Raw genomic sequence first — 18734 nt, 5'->3', positions numbered from 1 at the left:
ATACGGGCAGGCTATTAGCCTGGCAGTCTATAGAAAGACTAGCCAGCAATAGGATTACATCCTTAGTCAATGCATACACTAAAGTTCACTTAATAGAATCACTTGATATACAGCGGGCATTTAAACAACAAAATAAGACAATATATAACACACAGCAGTAGGTAGATACTAGCCTTCTTAAAAAGTTTTTAGATAACCTCCCAATTACACGGTTGACAAATGGCTAAACTCAGAAGTTAGTAACTGAGAGGCATATTAGCAAGAACCTCGTTCAAATTATCGCCTAGGAAACTGCCGCTAAAACAGAGATAATGGACTTGCTGATATGCTTTAGAGAATTCCAATAGAAGACCAGGTTAGATGTCCTGCACATCTAACCTGGGCTTCTATTGGAATTCTATAACGCATATTAGCAAGCTCATTATTGTCATTTTAGTGGCAGTTTCCTGCCGCTAAAACAGCGATAATATTAACGAGGTTCTTGCTAATATGCCCCTAAATTCTTAATTGAAGAGATAGATAGAGTGGTGAAATATTTATCCAACGGTGCATGACAGGTGAAGATGGTATTCTAGCAGAACGACATAAAAAATTTACATATAGACATTTTGTAACTCGCGAATTATATATTGGAAGGAAGTGTGCTCCCACCATCTTTTCAGACAGCTGTAGTAGTTCGCTTTTTAAAGAAAGAAAAAATAAGGAAGATATTAACTCCTACAGGCCAATTAGTCTCCTAAATGCAGACTATAAGATTTGCACTAAATTCTTTACAAATTGGATGAACGCTATTATTGGATGATTATTCAGTCATATCAATGTGGGTTTGTGGAAGGTAGGCAGCTTTTTTAATGCAATTTATTTAATAGAAGCCTTCGATTATATAACACAAAATAAAGTACCCACACAGGTAACGTTTTTAGATGCTGATTTCATTTTGAATCCTGGGAAACTCTTTTTACCATGCTTGACGGCTTTGGTTTTCTGAAAATTTTTATCCAGATAATATTACACTTATATGAGGGTGCCACACTGCAGGTCATTAGTAACTCTAGAAATATCAGCTAATGTAAAGAAAACAGGGGCACCCAACAGGGTTATCCTCTTTCGCCTACACTCTTTGCCTTGTTCATAGATTCATAACACCATTGGCAATAGCCTTTGGCAATAGCTATTAGAACTAATAAAATTGAAATTGTGCCAATAAATGGGATGTCTAATATAAAACGTTATGTTTATGATATAGTTCTCTTTCTCTAGCCTGAGGATAAAATTTCAAGAACTAGGCGGTTACAAAATAAATAAGTCAAAGACCAAAATTGTATTATATAACTGTGCACTAGACAATTTACTGCCTGAATTCCACCACCTAATTAATTCAAGACCAAACCGTTATCTAGGTATTCATGTGTCGGAGATAGTGAATGATTTATATGTACTGAACTATACACCATTTATTGAAAAAATTAACATAAATTGTGTAGAAGTTCTGGATCATCTAACATACACAATTCTTTTATGACACGTTTTAGCCAAGAGTAAGAAATGGTATACTTTTTAAGACTTGTAAAAATTCCCAAAGAATGTATGCTATAAGGTATTACAATGGTTATTTAAACAAAAGGTGCAAATGTGTAAGCACTTTAACATTCCCCTGAATAATGGCTCCAAGTGTTTTGTGAATATAGATGTATGGGATAAACATCTATTAGAGAAAAACATTATACAGAAATGGGAAGCAAATGATTATTCCTCTGTGTTACTTTAGAAATTCAGTTGTCTGTAAAAACTGGACCCAGATTGAATCTAGTATTAGGTATTTCAAAGCAATATTGCAATGGTCTTTTATTCAGCTCAGACATTTCATAAAAGGTGTAGGCCCTGCTATGCTTGTAGCAAAGCTAGATCTCTAAGATGAGCTGATTGCAACAACTACATGTAGAACTGTTAGTGGTTGGATATCCATTCTTAGAAAGAATATTATTGACAAAACGTTTGAGAAGGCTCGGGATCAATGGTTAACCAAAGATAATCTTCATCTCCAGATAGGGGCCTGGAATAAGATTAACAGGTTCATATTTAAAAGGGGCCACCCTTAGAAGAATGCAATTTTATGCCAAATGGCTACTCTATTGAACTCCAGCATTCTTGCATAAAATATACCTCCAGATTCCAGATATATGTTTTCTATGTTCAGTGGGAGGTGGGGGAGCTGGACTCATATTGTCTGGGACTACCCAAAAATAAAACAGTTCTGGGATGATATATAGAAATACTGTACTCACAATTTAGATCCTAGGGCAGTTATAGACATTAACACTGTTGTTATAGGATATTCTCCTAATATAACAACTGTCTTTTTATAGGAGAAACACTCATTTATTATTGCTTTAAAAGCCAGGTCTCTGATATTGCAAAATTGGCGTGAATGAAAGAATATACCTTTCCAGCAATGGTTGAACAAAATGAGTTGAGTTCTGGACCCTGAAAAAAGATGTGCTTTAAGGTCAGGATCCTACCCCAAGTATAAATCAATATGGGAGTTCTTATGATATTTTTGGGGGGTGAAATGAGTCTATATATAATACAAAACAATTATTCTTAGAAAACTGGTAAATCATGGTGGAATGTGCAATAGCAAATGAAGATAGACTATGGTATTTTTATTGCTATTTTAGAAGGTAATATTTTTACCTCCATCTGTTCTTAATTGCAATCAATTGTACAATTTAGATACTTATATTAATATGTACAATGTTAACCTTGTCGATATTGTTTTTGTCGAATTCTCCGAAGTAAAAAGAATTACAAACAAATAAACCCTCGAAGGCATGATTAAGGGATTGTCAGAGCCCTCGAGGCATAAGTGAGGACATCCTCTTGTAATGCTTGTTAGTTTGCTTACAGGGAAATTCCAAAAGAACAGTAGGGTTCAATCCCATTCGGGATAGTCACCCCAACAAAGGGCCTCTCCAGCTTGTGAAGGAGAGATAGGCAGCAAGCTCCCAAGAACCGCCTCCCCAGAAACATGTTGGCTCTCAGAACTCAGAAGAGGTGCTTCTGATGAAAAGTTGAATATACAGACTTGTGGGGTCCTTACAACTGCGAAGTGAGCTCTTCTAGCTAGGAATTGACCATTACAACAACCGTCAACACGAAGCTCTAGTGGGACCTGCTCTTCTCACAAACAACAACCATCTGCAACTGCTGCCAACAAGATATCTGCAATATGATAAACTGTCCATGACCATCAACCAGTGTGAAGCTCCAGTGACAACCAACTCTTCCCACTTCAGCCACGACCATCCAAAATGTTTGACCTGCTCTTGGAGCATACAACTCCACCTTGTGTTTCCAATCAGCGCAAAGCATTCTCTCTTCAGAATGCTTTGCACTAACTTTGAGAAGGTAAATCTTCAGTGGGACTAACCTGTTCCATTTATACAACCCTAGTCCTTTGGGGTCATCATGAACTCCTGCCTTTGGCCTAGTTGAGGCCAGTAATCTTCTGCATTGACACAAGAACAAACATGTACCTGAGCTCAAACATCACTTTGCACCAGACAGACTATTGTGTCTGGTACTCACCAACAACCTCTGTCTCAAGAATCTCCTGTTCAAAAGATCCCAAGAAAAACCCCTGGAAGTCCAATCTTCGGCTATCACCTCAAATCCTAATCCACTTCAATCCCCCTTGCAGAACATGCCACCCATTTCGGAAAACAACAATATGACCTCCCATATGATCTTCAGGATTGAGACAAATTAACACAACACTAATTTCCCTTTTAACTCAAGCAACCAAAGAATGTGGAACGTTGATGACTTCATGGAAACAAACTAAAATATACTAAGACAGAAACAATTGATGACTCCGGACTGTCACTGATATGCGTATAAGCACCTAATCCACAAAAAAACACTAAATATTTGAATGGGGAGAAAGGAAAAAGACTCTCACTGACTACCAGTACCACCTTTTCACCGTCAACAATTTAGCAGATGCTCGGAGACTTCAAATATAATAATAAGCTATCTAGAAACAGCAGCAAACAATCAGTTTGTGCCTTCACTAAAATTCTCACAAAGAAAATGGCAAAGACCAAAAAGAAATTTTAAGGGATAAAGGAATAGCACTAATCACCTGTGCTATCGCTTACCACCCATGCCCTAGTGGAAAATAACAGACTTCTTAGAAGCAGAACCAATCGATCACTTCGGACATCCGATCAAATGAGCACAAGTGCCAGGTTTGTCTACGTTTTATGAATGTTGATTCACTAAAACGCCTGGGGTAGAGAACCTCACATACTCTTTTGACCTCAATGAAACCACATAATGTGACATCATATGATAATATTATTTTTGATTCTGAATTTCCCAAAAATTTGCCAAAAGACATTTACCCTGATGACATAATAATTGACGTCACTAAAGCCTAGGGTATAGAGAAGGCAAAGAGAAAAATGCATAGTGAAATCAGAAGTAAGTGATGGATGTTCCTGTCAATAATCAGGGATGCCCTCTGGGCTAGTGGACATCTGTAAATTTGGAGTGCGGCCTTGGGGTGATTGAGTATTTTACACAGTTGTCTTGATGGAGTAAAATCTGCACGCTGAACTGTAAATCAGCCCATAAGTCTAGTCATTTAAAAATTTTGCCATGAAAATGCTATCGCACCAAGTGTAAATAAATAAATGATTACATTTTCCATTATAAACCTCATGAATGACTGAATATACTTCTGTAATATGGAAGAAGGGTGTCCAAATCGCAAATGGCTACTTATGATGACAAGTGCATTTGCTCTTACTCACCAACCTCTTTTTTCTGCGTTTCCTTGTATACGTATGACAAGCCAATGATGTGGCAATGTCTTAGTTTTTCCTCCAATGGCCAGAACATAAGGAGAAAATATCCATACCTCTTTGGCAATGGCGTAGCAAAACTGGAGGGGGGGCCCTGCAAAGTACATAGAGTGCCCCCTTCCCAGCTCACAACTACCACTTTTGCTAAGGGGATCCCTGGGGCTCAGGGCCCCCTGCACTGTGGGAGCTGCTGGAATTTTGTTACGCTACTGCTCTTTGGGTACTTCTGCCTCATATGTTACCTCACCTCACCAGTCACCACATTATAATTCAACTGTGGAACAAGACTTTCTGAATATTTGTTTCCTACCAAATATGTCTTTCTGGTCAATGCTCACTTACTTTTGGGATGTTGTAACCTCGGAACTGTGTGTTACAGGTCACAGAATGGGGAGCTCCAAATGGGAGGATGTTACTATATCTTTGGATCTCATGAATGACGGCATCAGTGTATGGCATTTTATTCCTGTCTTCAATAGAACTTTGACGATGTCTGCCAATCACCTGGTCAATTTCGTCCTGCACCTTTTCTGTCACAACAAAAAGGATCAAATTGAGTTTGAAGTGAATACATTAAGTGATAATACACTTTATCAAATTTAAGTTGATGTTAAATTGGCTGAAAAGTCAATTACCTTTGAATCATAGTTGTGCATCTGGTGAACTTTCGTTATCTTACCTGGAATAGTCCCACAATTTTACTATTGTTCGCATTCCTCAATATAAGCTTAACTCTACACAGGATCCAACTCCCCATTGTACATGTAGCCAATCAGTTAACCAGTTTTTTGTGATAAAAGCTATTTGGCAGACATAACAACACAAGCACACAAGGCATCCCTGCCCATGCAATGTTTTTTACTTATGCAGCTACATCACATCAACTATTATATAAGAGATAGCTAGAATGAAATGTTTCCTGTGAGAAATAGGGTTATTGTTTGGGGGAGGGAGAAACCCTAATTAAGAAAAAACCACAATCCTTGACATGGTGAACCACAAAGTTCTCTAAAATAACCTGTGTTTAACTCTCTGGTAGCTTTACACAATAGCAGTCAGGCTTAACTTAGAGGCAATGTTAATAATATGTATGCAGAATAGAATTGGTAATGTAGGGAAAACACAAGCCGGAGAAATGCAATTTTAATGGTTTATGAAATCACTATGGGCATCTGGCTGCACTAGACCAGTACAAAGTCGCAAATTCAAGCCAACCGCAATGGAATGCGGGCCTGAAACAGGGACTAGGTCAATCATGCTGAAAAAGTTTCCATCTCAAAGTTCGGCGCACACAATTCAAAAGTATAGTATTTCACAACAGAGGCTCAACTGATGCCAGCCAACGGTCCAAAACCTTGAGAGGCACCTCTTAGGGATCATGAACTAACTCCAAATGAGTCTAGCAGGGTTCAGGCAAGTCCAGTTGCAGGTTCAGTCAGGGTCTGTTGCACCAGGCCAGCTAAGCAAGGTGTAGGGAGGCCTCAGGAGCATGTGTTCTTGTAACTCAGAACAGGAGGTCAAACAACTGACCCTTGGAGTTACTTTGGTAGTCCTGCGTTCATGGAGATGGTTCTCTTTCCTGCAAGCAGCAAGGCAGACCTGCAGCAGCAGGACGATCCTTTAAAGAACGAGGTAGGCTTCAAGCAGCAGAGCTGTCCCCTAGTAACAGCAGGGCAGACTTCTGAGAAACAAGGCAGGTCTTAAGCAACAGGGCAGTCCTCTGAGAAATAAGGCAGACCTCAAGCAGTAGGGCTGTTCTCTGGAGTACAAAGTAGTCTTTCTGTAGTGTTACACATGTCGAGATTTGTATTGAAGAGTTAGTCTCAGGGTCACACCTGGTGCCAAATTTGAAGTGGAAGAAACTCCTAGACTTCTCCACACCTCTGGTTCTGGAAGTTCCTTCCTATTCATGACCGGACTCCAAGATGTCTGGGTTGATAATAAGCAAGTGTGAAGATCTTTTTGAGTGCAGGAGGCAGCCCTATTGAAGAGCAAGTGTGGTAGGTGACAGCTAAACACCGCCCAGCCTACCCATACCTAGTTCCCTTTTATGATACTGCTTGTGAGGAATACACAAAGATCAACTACCATTTACACCTAATTACGTGACCCACAATCCATGCTGCAGGCGCCAAACCATTTTCTGCTCTTGGCCTGTGTGCCTGCAGCCTGTCTCCAATACATGTCTGGGGAGGGTGACAGCTGGACTTTGTGAATTCCCTCCAGACAGCCACACAGAAAGGGAGCTTAGGTATGACTGAGTGGCCATCCGCATCTTGATGGGTCATCCTGGGCAGAATGGGAGGGAGGAGCTGACACTTACACCTGAATAGGGTTTATCTTGTCCACACACAAGGGGTTGCATATGCCCCTGTAGTGAGTCTGGAGCCAGAGCTGGGAGACAGGTACTCTTTGTCCTCCTTTGAAGTCAATCCCATATCAAAGGCATAGCTAACAATAAGTACTGGTTCTTTGACCCCACCAAATCAGACACAACGCGACCTGTGGAGAACTTTACCAGGAAAAAGGACTTTTGTGCTACTACAAGGATTGCAGCTCTGCTGGACTGCAGCTCTGAAAGAACTGCTTTTCTGCTGTGCTGCCCTGCTGCCTGGTACCTTCTGCCCTGCTGAGGAAGGACTGGACCATCTCACTTGAACCCAGAGTGACTCCAAGGGAATGCTGGTTTGCCCCTAATCTAAGTACCAAGGACATTAACAATTTCTCATCACCCTGCAACAGGACCTGAAATTTGCTTGCTGCAAGTCTTACCCCGCCAAGTTGTGCCAATCCAGTTCTGGACCCTCTCTAAGTTTGTATAAAGTGCTGTAACTGCTAAAATCTATGCATCAACGACTTTGCGCCAATCGGAACCTGTGTATCTCACTCTACACTGATGCTGTGCAGCTGCTGCACGGACTATGGGTCTTGCATCTCCAACTTTTTGATGCTCGGCGCTGATGCATCACCTTCTATTGAGTGATTCAACAATGAAGCATCGCCTTTAATCCAGCAGTTTGACAGCGATGCATCCCCTCTTTGTTTCTTGCATCTTAACTCTGCTGACAACACATCCCAGGTACTTATGATAATTATCAGCAGGCAAAGGCTGGTCCCTCTATCTTCCCATCAAACCATCACGGTCAGTCTGAACTTTTGGTTTTACCCAGGTCTAGTGTGACAAGATGTCCCCAGTGGATGCTTTAAGCTTTTAAGCACTATATTTTCATTTAGTCTTTAAAAATTCATAACTCCAGGTACACTTTGTGGATTTTTGTCATTTCCTTCTTGATTTGTTTGTAAAAATTCAAGCTACTTTTTAAAAACTGCTGTGGAGTCTTCTTGTGGTGTTTTCACTGTGTTACTGTTTGAAGTGTTGCACAAATAGTTTACCATTTGTCTCTTAAGTTACACCTACCTGCTCTGTGCCAAGCTACCTGAGGATGAGCACAAGTTAATTTATGGTGTGTATTTGACTTACTCTGACTAGGATTGTGGTTCCTGCATGGACAGGGTGCATACCTCTGCTAAACAGAAATCCCATTTCTCACAAACAACAAAAGGATAAGGAGATGAGAGAAAATAAGAAGGATCTGTAATTTACACCTTAAATTATGAAATACGGATGGTTGAATGAAACTGCCAAGATATGGGTATCTGTAGACTGAATAAAACTTGATTCATTTTCTTGATGATAGCGAATGGACCAGAGAATCACAGTCTTAAATTAACAGGAAACTTCTGAGTAGGCAAGAAATAATAAGGTAACCAGATATTGTATTAAGGAGCAAATATAGTTTTGGGTGTACAGTAGAGTAGGTTCTGGCCTGAATAGACCGCGTGGCTTGTCACAGATTTTTAAAACCTAATTGTCTTTGTTTTTGTAATTATTCCCAGAACTTGGAAGCCGTCATAACTAAGGGACTCAGCCAGGTTGGAGAAGGAAAGGTTTGGGGATAGAATCCTTAAAGAAAGAAAAATGGTGACACCTTAGTTTTACAATATACAACATTATTATAACCAAATTGCTCCAAGGGTAAATATTTAGAGAGTTGTATTGCACAGCCTTACTGTGGAGCCAAACATTTTGTTCCAGACAATGATTTGCCCTCTCTGTCTGTCCTTCAGTATGCGCATGGAAAGCTGATGAAAAGACTTGTCATATGCCGGGGCAACAAAGAGCCTTCCATAATCGAGTAATATAGTGAGAGTTCTTATCTGAAATGATGGTATTAGGAAATCCATAGAGATTAAAAATATCAATAAAGAACTGTCATGACCACTGGAGAAGCAGAAGAAATGGACAGAGAGGGTGAAAAGTCAGCATTTTAGAAAAAATATCTCCAGTAAACCAGGTCCCCTGATATCTCTTGGAAGGCTTTAGATTAGTAATAAAGTCCATGGAAATAATATGCCATGGCTGAGGAACATTGGTAAGATGTTCTGAATATGAAAAGGATTTCTCGTGAGTCACCATTTCCTGGGCATGAATGGGACAAGCCGAAAATTAGGGGTCATTAAGATGGCGGGTGCCTGGGACCGCCCATCTGCAACGCGGCGATCGCACATGTCAGATTACGATGCAACCACCACCGTGGCGGTCACATCGTGCATGGTTAACGTTGTAGTGGGTGCTGCTGGCTGCAGCATGCGCCGCAATGCTAAACATGCATGCCGTGCTTTTCACTGCACTACGTGTAAGGAACCATGCCTGCCACCTAGTGCAGTGAAATGTAAGGGGATAACATGGTTACCCCCACTATGTAGTACCCCCTTACACAAGGGGAGCCCCACAACAGACCCCCAAATACATTCTCTGCCAGCCTTTCAATGGTGTTTACACACCAGAGAAAGGCTGGCCTCAGCCAGCATCGAAATCTGGCGGATGGTGCCTCCTAGGCACCACCACCATTTTATGCAATCTGGACGATCTGCCAGGCAATCAGAATAATTGCTTGTGGCGGATCCGTAGTGGCCGGTCTATGTGCCCGCCATGGTCGCTGAACGATTCTCCCCGCCATCCAAATTTGGCAGGCGGAGGATCTTCATCGGATGGCTGAGAGCCTCCCACAACATGGCTGGCAGACCCTCCACCATCATAATTACCCCCATAGTCCTCTACATCCACATGAATAGATTGCCACCAAAGAGAAAGCAGGTCAGGTTCAAGAATGGATTTAACTAAGTTATTGGACATCTGAGTAACTTCGTTTTGCAAATCTTTAATTGAAATTAACCAGGTGTGCTGGCTAAATATAGATCATTATGATGCAGGAAAGGAGTTTTACACTTTGGCCCAGTTTTGCCAACTTTTAAAGCACAGCAGTGCAGCAACCAAAGTTACTGTGCTGCGCGAAAGTAAGAGAGATGAGAAGTGCAACATATTTACTAAGATAAGGCTCTGTTTTACTCTTTGTCTATGCTTGTGGACTTTAGGCTGCAAGCACCAATGCCCACACCCTAGCATCATAGTCCAAGGGTGTGTGCGCCCTGTTAAGCATAGGTTTTATACTGGAAGACGATCCTTCTAAAACAGAAGCAATGCTTTAAATGCAATCCCCACTTTGCATGTGTGCTTTACGATGTAGCCAATGTGCAAAGTTTGAAAGATTTGGAGACAATAAAACATCTCTCATTGTTGCATCTGCCTTGAAGAGACATTACGTTTTGTTGCAAATCCCTTTGGGATTTGCAACAGAACTCATGGGTGGTTGCATTGGAGATGCCCACATACCACTCATGAAATGCTCCATGGACCCAAAGTCATGCAAAGTAGCTGAAAGCAGTGCATAGCATTATTTTGTGTTACATTGTCCAACATTCCAAAGCAAATCCTGAATTAAATTGGAAAGTATGTCACACGGGGTTTGTGTTACAAAAGTAATGCACACCCCACACTTTTTCTGGTACCTCTGGCCCTTAATATCTTCCAATTCTTTCTTATGTGTAAAGTTATAAGTAACTTCAGAGTCGTTGAAGAATTTAATTGAGTAAGTTAACCACTCAATCAGGCAGACGAAGAACTTTGCTTTAAAATCTCTGGAATGCCTGTTTTACAAGGCGTCAATAGCACCATTCTGGTAATCTGAAATGTAAGTGTTATATAAATGTTATAGAAATATGCACAATGAACTTGGTGACAATTTTGACACAGAATTGTTTTGTAAACATTGTCAGTTTAGATGGCTTATTCTAACGTCAAAAGACTATCTGGTACCCATTTACAAATGTATGAATTCAATAAATGCATGTTTGATGGCTGACAATTAAAAATCCAAGGCAGCATTATTGTGTTCACTGGTTCACAGGAAGTTAAAACATGAGGTAATTAGAACACAGGATGCTTCAGCATCTCATCAGATTACACCAGTAACTGGACAGCACCCACAACTATTTTGGAAGAATCAGTAGAAACCATAAACTCTGTATTTGGATCTGGATGTCTGAGGGCTGGAGCTAGAGTGTAGATCTTCTTTAATTCACGAATGACTATTTCAGCCTTTTGAGTCCTAAAGGCAGATTTATACATTTTTAACATACTGCAACTCAGCAAGCCACCTTGCTGCGCTGCATGAAAGGCAGGAATGCCTAGCACCAATGCATACACCCTTGCACCATGGTGCAAGGGTGCCTGTGTTGTAGTCAAGAATGTTTATGTGCAGGAAGGGACACTTTCCAGCACAAATATAATCCTCATATACATTTTCCTTTTTCTATGTGTGCTGTATTAAACAATAGGAAGGACGAGGTGTGAAACCGGTTCCGAACCTGTTAGTTTCTTTCATTCAGTCATTAACCCTTTCAAACGTTGTTCAATTATTAAAGACATCAATTCAAACAGAGGAAGTTGTGGAACATGGAGAACGCATGAGCTCGTCCTTCATCTCATCCTTGAGACTATTACAAAATAGGCTCATTAAAATTCTTTCAATCAGGAGGTCTCATGGGTCAATTGATGGAACCAAGTCACAGAAGTGTATACATCAAACTGCCCTGACAAAAATCTACAAGGTTTCTTCAGCAGTAAACTCTCAAACAGCTTCTTGAAAAGAGTTTTAAAAAGCTGTATAATGATTCAAGGACTGCTCTTCATCAGACACCGGGGACCCGGCCCAAGATAGGGCAGCTCCAGATAAGAAACTACAAATACATCACCTCAGCTTATAGGGTCATAAATAGGTCAGGTCATGAAGCAAAAGTCATCATAAAATCCCTGAAACTTAGTAGGGACCGCAGAAAAACAAGTAGAATTGGCTATTACGGCAGGAAGGTTATTAGCTCTGTCGGCCACGGTTTGTTTTAGTGCTGCTTTTTCTGTGTGAACATCAAGCATTTCTTGATTCTATTGCTGTCATGCACCATCACTATGCAAATTGGGACCATTGTTGCTCAAAGTCGATCAAATGTTTGGTGTTGTAACCGGTGAAGTGATTTTGACCTTGACCTGAATTGACAGAGGTAGGAGCAACACCCTCCAGTAGCTGGTTTGATTCACATTTCATATATATGTGATCAGAGAACTGGTATCTTCATGAAGGAATTCCATGCAGAAGGTATAAAGCCTCAAAGGAATAAAAACTCTCCAGAAATCTAGGTGAAGATCTCAGATTGTAAGGCAAGATTTCTGGAAGGATGGCTGAAATCTAAGGAAAGGCTGAAGCCCAGCACAATGAGGAATGGCACACACAGGTCTGGGCAAATATAGCATACCCTGTGATTTACCAAATTACAGGGTGCGATAATAAAATGCGTTTTTACAATGTACAACAGACATTTGATAAGTTTGAAAAGTCGTTCCTACTCCTTAGGGGCTTTTGCCGCCCTTTATGAATAACAAATAGGAGGGTGCATGAAATGGGTTTCTCCCTCGTGTTTGTGATTCAGAGATGTATGTATCATCAATGGTCTGTGACCGCATATATAGCTGTAAATCATTATTTTGTTACTTGCTAGTTACCAATCGGTTGGAGAGCTAACTTATTCTAAGAGGGAAAACTTCCCATTTGAAACTTTTTATCGAGCTTTTATAGCAGTGCCTTTGGGGAGTTGAAGTCGCTTTTATAGTTTTACAAATGTTTGTAAACAATAAGCCAGCTAGTGCTCAATCCCTTCAGGTACTCACATTGAAGTTAGAATTTAGTCATCATTAGTCCACAAGTAGATGTCTAATAGAATATAAATTGAAAAAATATTGTGTGAACAGAATAATGTGTCAAAACTATCAAGGGCTAAATCTTTGAGAAGGTAAGTGTAAAGAAATAAGTACATATTAACTATTCTTAACTCCAAATCTATGTGCCTTGAAGATATACATATCTTCAAGGTATGTAGATATTGAGTAATATAGTAAATATTTGCTTTCCCATAGAAACTTAGCTTCACAATATTTTTGTCCCCGATATATTTGACACAAAATGTTGTCCACACAATATTTTTTCCTCGATATTTTGTCCAAACACCCCTCAAGTTTCTCAAAAATTGACTGTTCAGCATACAAACCTCAGGCACATCCCAGATTGCATAGCTATACCTCTTTGAAGGGCTTTTAATGGGAAAATAGAATACATAATTAACTTTGCTCTACACCAGTCTGGAGTTTGAAATTATATGTAAGCAAATGTTTTGCCAAATCGACGCTAAGGTGCTGGTGCTAGGGATTCTTCTCCGCCAATGCACAGCAATCTTACTGCAGGGGAAAACCAAGCAAGCAAATTCCAAAACAAAGAGCAGCATTTATGTATGATACTCCACTCTCTCTGGGTCCCCAACTGACATCTGACTTTATGTGACCTTATGTATATTCATCGGCACACTCCATCGCGCTCTTGTTTCTTTTTTCTTGACATATTTATGTTCACCTTTGCAATCAGCCTTGAAAAAGTCCTTGGCCTGCTTGCCTTTTGGGCGGAATGTGTGTCGCCTGTCTTTGTTTTCACTTGCATTTAGTTAAAGAAAATAAGACTATAACAACATGGTATTTTAATTCCTGTATCGACGACGTGAATCCAAAATTTGGGATCTCCTTACCCTGGTATTGTATATACTTACCATGGGCACCAACCTATCTCACTTTTGGAAAATTTACCAAAAAGTAGGTGGTCACTGGGTGAAACCTACAGCTAGGCATGTGATAGAGCAAAGATTGGGTCCTGACTAATTGTTTGTGAACCCTGGTAGCACATACTACCTGAAAGCACTATTCATCAGTTTTCTATCAGTGAAGTGCAGGCAGTGGTTGCAGAAGTAAAAGGGCTGAGCCCATTTTAATTATGGCTAATTCTGTTATGTCTAATCTTACATTAAATTAGGGACCTGATCAGTTCCTTTGGGAATATGGCTCTGAATATACTATAACAAAGTAAGGTATAGTGTGCACAGAGTTCAGTGGATCCCTAGAGGTATAGCAGAGGATAAAGTAAATAATACCTTACTCTCACGTTAGTGATATCTGGGCTGACAAAGTTAGGCTTATCAGAGGGTAGTGTTAAGCTTTTGTTGTAAATACTGAGACAAGAAATGAGGTCACACACTCAGACTGAATTCAGACCAGTTGCTTGTATAGCAATGTGTTGTTTTGTTATTTTTATTACTAGAACCGAGATTTACTTAGTAGCAGTTAAGTGATACTTTAAAAAAAAATAGTTTTGTATAAGCAGACACGTTATTTTATCATATAGAAAATGTGTTGTAAACTCCTTAGACTACTTGTAATTACTTCAGATTACTTTTAGTTACTTTTCAGTTACTTTTTTAATTTAGTGCAAGCAAAACAAATTAATAATACAGTGTAGGGTCTGCAGTACATCAGTAAGCAGGACAACTCATTTGTAATTACTTTGTTGAAATACAAGGCAGAGTCAACATGTTCAACATTTATTAGAAAAAGGCCACACCTTGCAATCCTATGGGAAAAAAAGAAGTTAGTGATTGCAGGTAAGCAAGACAACTTTTGTTATGTTCCTTTTGGGGGTAGGACCAAAGTTCCCCAAGATTCAATTCTGCACTCAAGGTGCACCACCAGTGGCAACAGCGCAACCGGGTTCAGAGTGTAGGGGTGCCAATGATAGTCAATGGAGACTAGGGGCACATCATTCGGAGACTGCTCATGGGCAGATAAACTAGCCTTGGAGGACAATCTTCAGGGGTTCATATATGTACAAACGGGGGCCCAGGGCACCACCAAAACCACATCACCAGTGGCACAGGGATAGTCTGGTGCAGAATGCTAGCAAAGCATTGGGCGACCGTTGATACCCTAAGTAGATTGTCGGTTCCAGTTTCAAGCTGCAGGCTCACACCAGGAAGTCTTTCTGATGGAACCAACAGCCAAGGGCGGAAGGTGAGATGCCAGGCTACATCAGGGCACCATTGGTTCTGGTCAGCAGGACACAGGCCAGGGGATGCAGGGGTGTGTTTGGACAACTGGTTTCTCATTATCGGGCACGTTGTGGTCAAGGGGGATCTAGGTGCGGAGGTTGTAGGCATTGTCACAAAGGCTAAAAGATGTCTCCCCTCAATGGATTCAGGCTCAGGACCGCTGGAGAACCTTTTCTGGACTGGTGAGTCTCCTGGATTCGGACCGTGGGGGTTGGGTGCAGAGTTAGGTCTGAAAGGTGAGTATTCATGGTTCTGCAGGGTCTTTGAGTTCTTTTGGAGACAGCGACGCTGTCTTCAGTACTCTTGGGTCTTTTTCAAAGCTGATCAGTCCTCTCAGGGTTTTTGGAGGTCACTGGTCTTCAGGCTGGAAGTCGTTGTGCTGCAGGGTTTGAGTGAAGGTGCAGATAGTAGGACTGGGGCCAAAGAAGTGGCCGCATGGATCATCTTCTGCTGCATGATCTTCTTCACCAATCTTCCTAGGTCATTAAGGACTGCTGAGTTGGGTTCAGGGGTGCCACTAAATACCGTATTTAGGGGCATTTCTGGGGTAGCCAATGTGCTGCTGATATTAGGGTGACTACTCCCTTAGTGTGCTCACCACACGTGGGAGAGTGAGCACAATCCCTAACCCTAATTGGGGGGTTCCCTCCATCTGCAAGAAGGCGGGTACTGAAGAGTGGGCTTCAACTGGCCTCCCCCACCTGAGGTGGGCACACCTTCTGGACTGTGCTGATTTTCATACCTGTCTTCCCGCCTAAATGGGGGTGAAGACAGGAAGGGGCTGGCTCCTGTTAGCAGGAGAGGCTGGGGTTGCGTTGCAAAGACGGCAATGCCTTTGAAACTTCCCTGGTACAGATGGCCCTTCTTGACCTGGGGCAGGTGTGAACACCTCCGCCCAGGAAAGGCTTTGTTTCTGGACCATGGAAGCGAAGACTCACACCCCTGGGGTCCAGAAACCTGTCTCATGGTGGCAGGCTGGTGTTCATCAGTCAGAAACCCACCAGCGGTTGGTTTGGTTCAGGGGTCCCTTCTAGAAGGGACTCCAGAATGCATGGGATAATAAATCTGACACTGAAATCAGGAATAAGTTTATTATTCTGAGATGTTTGAATTCAAACATCCCAGGATTCAGTAAAGCCATTAAGGTGCTAGGAAACTCGTATTGACATGTTTCCAGACCATAAACGCAATGCTGCTTTACTGAGCACCTATTATATCTAAGAATGGCCTTAGATATTATAGGGGCCTGGCTGCTCATGCAGCTAGGCCATCACATAAGGTATGTTGCACCCTGCCCTATGGGTAACTTACCTAGGCCTCATGCAGTGCTGGGCAGTCATGCACACAGGGACTTTGAGCTGCACCAAAACACACAGGCTGCAATGGCTATGGTGCACGTTTGTGGTAAGAGGTGTCTGAGGGTGGCCTAATACATGCTGCAGTCCTCAGAGGACTTTCCCTGACTACCATGCCCTTAGTACCATAGGTACCCATCACAAGGGACTTACAGGTAGTACAGAAATGTGCCAATTGTGGAAACAGTGGTACAGGTTAGGGAAAGAACACAGGCCCTGGAAACCTGATCAGCAGGGACCCAAGGTACACCCAGTCAAATTGCATCAGTTATCTGGCAAAACGTTAGAGGGTAACAATGCAAAAAGGGCGCTTTCCTATAGTTCTCGATTAGATAGTAACCAACCATCTTCCTTTCCTAACGACCCAGCCAAGACCACCTCCATAGCTAGGATGCATCATGGGACACTGGGGGTATTCAGTACAGAAATAGAATTAACAGAACGGTGGCTATCCCTTCGGGCTGAGCAATCACCGAAGTCGAGTTCTTCCCTTCCACCTTGTACCCAATCATCGGAGACAATGAATTGCCCTCATAGTATTGACAAGCAGGAATCTGGAATGATCATTTTACCCAACCCTGGCCCTACATGTAGTAGTGGAGGTAAAAAGCAGCCTTGAAGAGCCAAGTGTGCTTGGCTCTTTCCTAATAGTTGTACTCTGACTGCTCCAGCACCCTCTAGTAGGAACAAGCATGTTGACGAAGCTCTTGCTAAGGGATGTGCCTATCAGGATCCTGTGAATAAGCCAGCGTGGATAAAGAAATTCACTGCAGGCTGTATGAATACTACTAAAAAGGTATTCAGTGCAGAATCTATTCACTTTTGGCTCGTCTTGAAAATCTAGTAAAGGAATGTATGAGTAAAGTCAAAGAATTGCTTAAGGTTGAAATTGTTCCCATATTAATCCATTCTCAAATCTATCCCTTAAGAACACTGGTCTTTCCCTAGTTGGAGGGCATGTGATGATTCCCAGGGGCACTAAGGCCACCGATAGTGGCTCAATAAGTGAACAGCAAAACAATACTAGTGCTAGGGCTGCTGATAGTTTCCATCAGACTGAAGGGTTGATCTCAGTAATCAATCCCCAGCAGTCCCATGGCTGCTCCGCCCTATCCTCCCTCTCTTGTATAATTCTTTCCTCAGCCCGACATTGTTCAACATCTACATGGCACCCCTCGCCCACGTCGCCAGAGAGCACAACCTCAACATCATCTCCTACGCCGATGCCACCCAGCTGATCCTCTCCCTCACCAAAGACCCTCACACCACCAAAACCAACCTCCATGAAGGAATGAAGGCCATCGCCGAATGGATGTGGAACAGCCCACTGAAGCTGAACTCAGACAAAACGGAGGTCCTCATCCTCGGATCCACCCCCGCAGCTTTGGACGACTCCTGGTGGCCGACTGCACTAGAAACACCCCAAACAACCACCGACCATGCATGCAAACTAGGGGGCATCCTCGACCCTACCCTCTCCATGATGAAGCAGGTCAAATCCGTCTCCACCTCCTGCTTCAACATCCTCCTCATGCTCCACAGGATCTTCAAGTGGATCCCCACCGAAACGAGAAGGACGGTCACCCAGGTCCTCGTCAGCAGTAGACTGAACTACGGAAACGCCCTCTACGCAGAAGACTCAGCCAAACTCTTGAAACGGCTCCAACGCCTCCAGAGCGCCTCCGCACGCCTGATCCACACCACCAAAACCAACCTCCATGAAGGAATGAAGGCCATCGCCGAATGGATGTGGAACAGCCCACTGAAGCTGAACTCAGACAAAACGGAAGTCCTCATCCTCGGCCCCACCCCTACAGCTTGGGACAACTCCTAGTGGCTGACCACACTGGGAACAGCCCAACACCCACCGACCACGCACGCAACCTAGGGGTCATCCTTGACTCCAACCTCTCCATGACTAAGCAGGTAAATGTCGTCGCCTCATCCTGCTTCAACACTCTCCGAATGCTCCGCAGGATCTTCAAATGGATCCCCATCGAAACTAGAAAAACAGTCACCCAGGCCCTCGTCCCCAGCAGATTGGACTACGGAAACGCCCACTATGCAGGAACGTCGGCCAAACTCCTGAGACGACTGCAACGCATCCAGAACACCTCGGCACGTCTGATCCTCG

General features: G+C 42.3%; 1 protein-coding gene across 1 annotated transcript in view; it reads right to left on the bottom strand.

Annotated features, from left to right (window-relative positions):
• Positions 1 to 18734, bottom strand: part of LOC144781939 (cytochrome P450 2G1-like) — a 729499-nt gene that overhangs the window by 125410 nt on the left and 585355 nt on the right. The window contains exon 8 of the mRNA XM_078661027.1: positions 5211 to 5398. Within this exon, the coding sequence (XP_078517153.1) occupies positions 5211 to 5398 (188 nt within the window). The remainder of the gene's footprint in view (positions 1 to 5210; positions 5399 to 18734) is intronic.

Source organism: Lissotriton helveticus, chromosome 9 (genome assembly GCF_964261635.1).
Source record: "Lissotriton helveticus chromosome 9, aLisHel1.1, whole genome shotgun sequence".
NCBI classification, from domain to species: domain Eukaryota; kingdom Metazoa; phylum Chordata; class Amphibia; order Caudata; family Salamandridae; genus Lissotriton; species Lissotriton helveticus.
The sequence above is the reverse complement of the archived record's forward strand: the minus strand, read 5'-3'. Positions and strand labels throughout refer to the sequence as shown.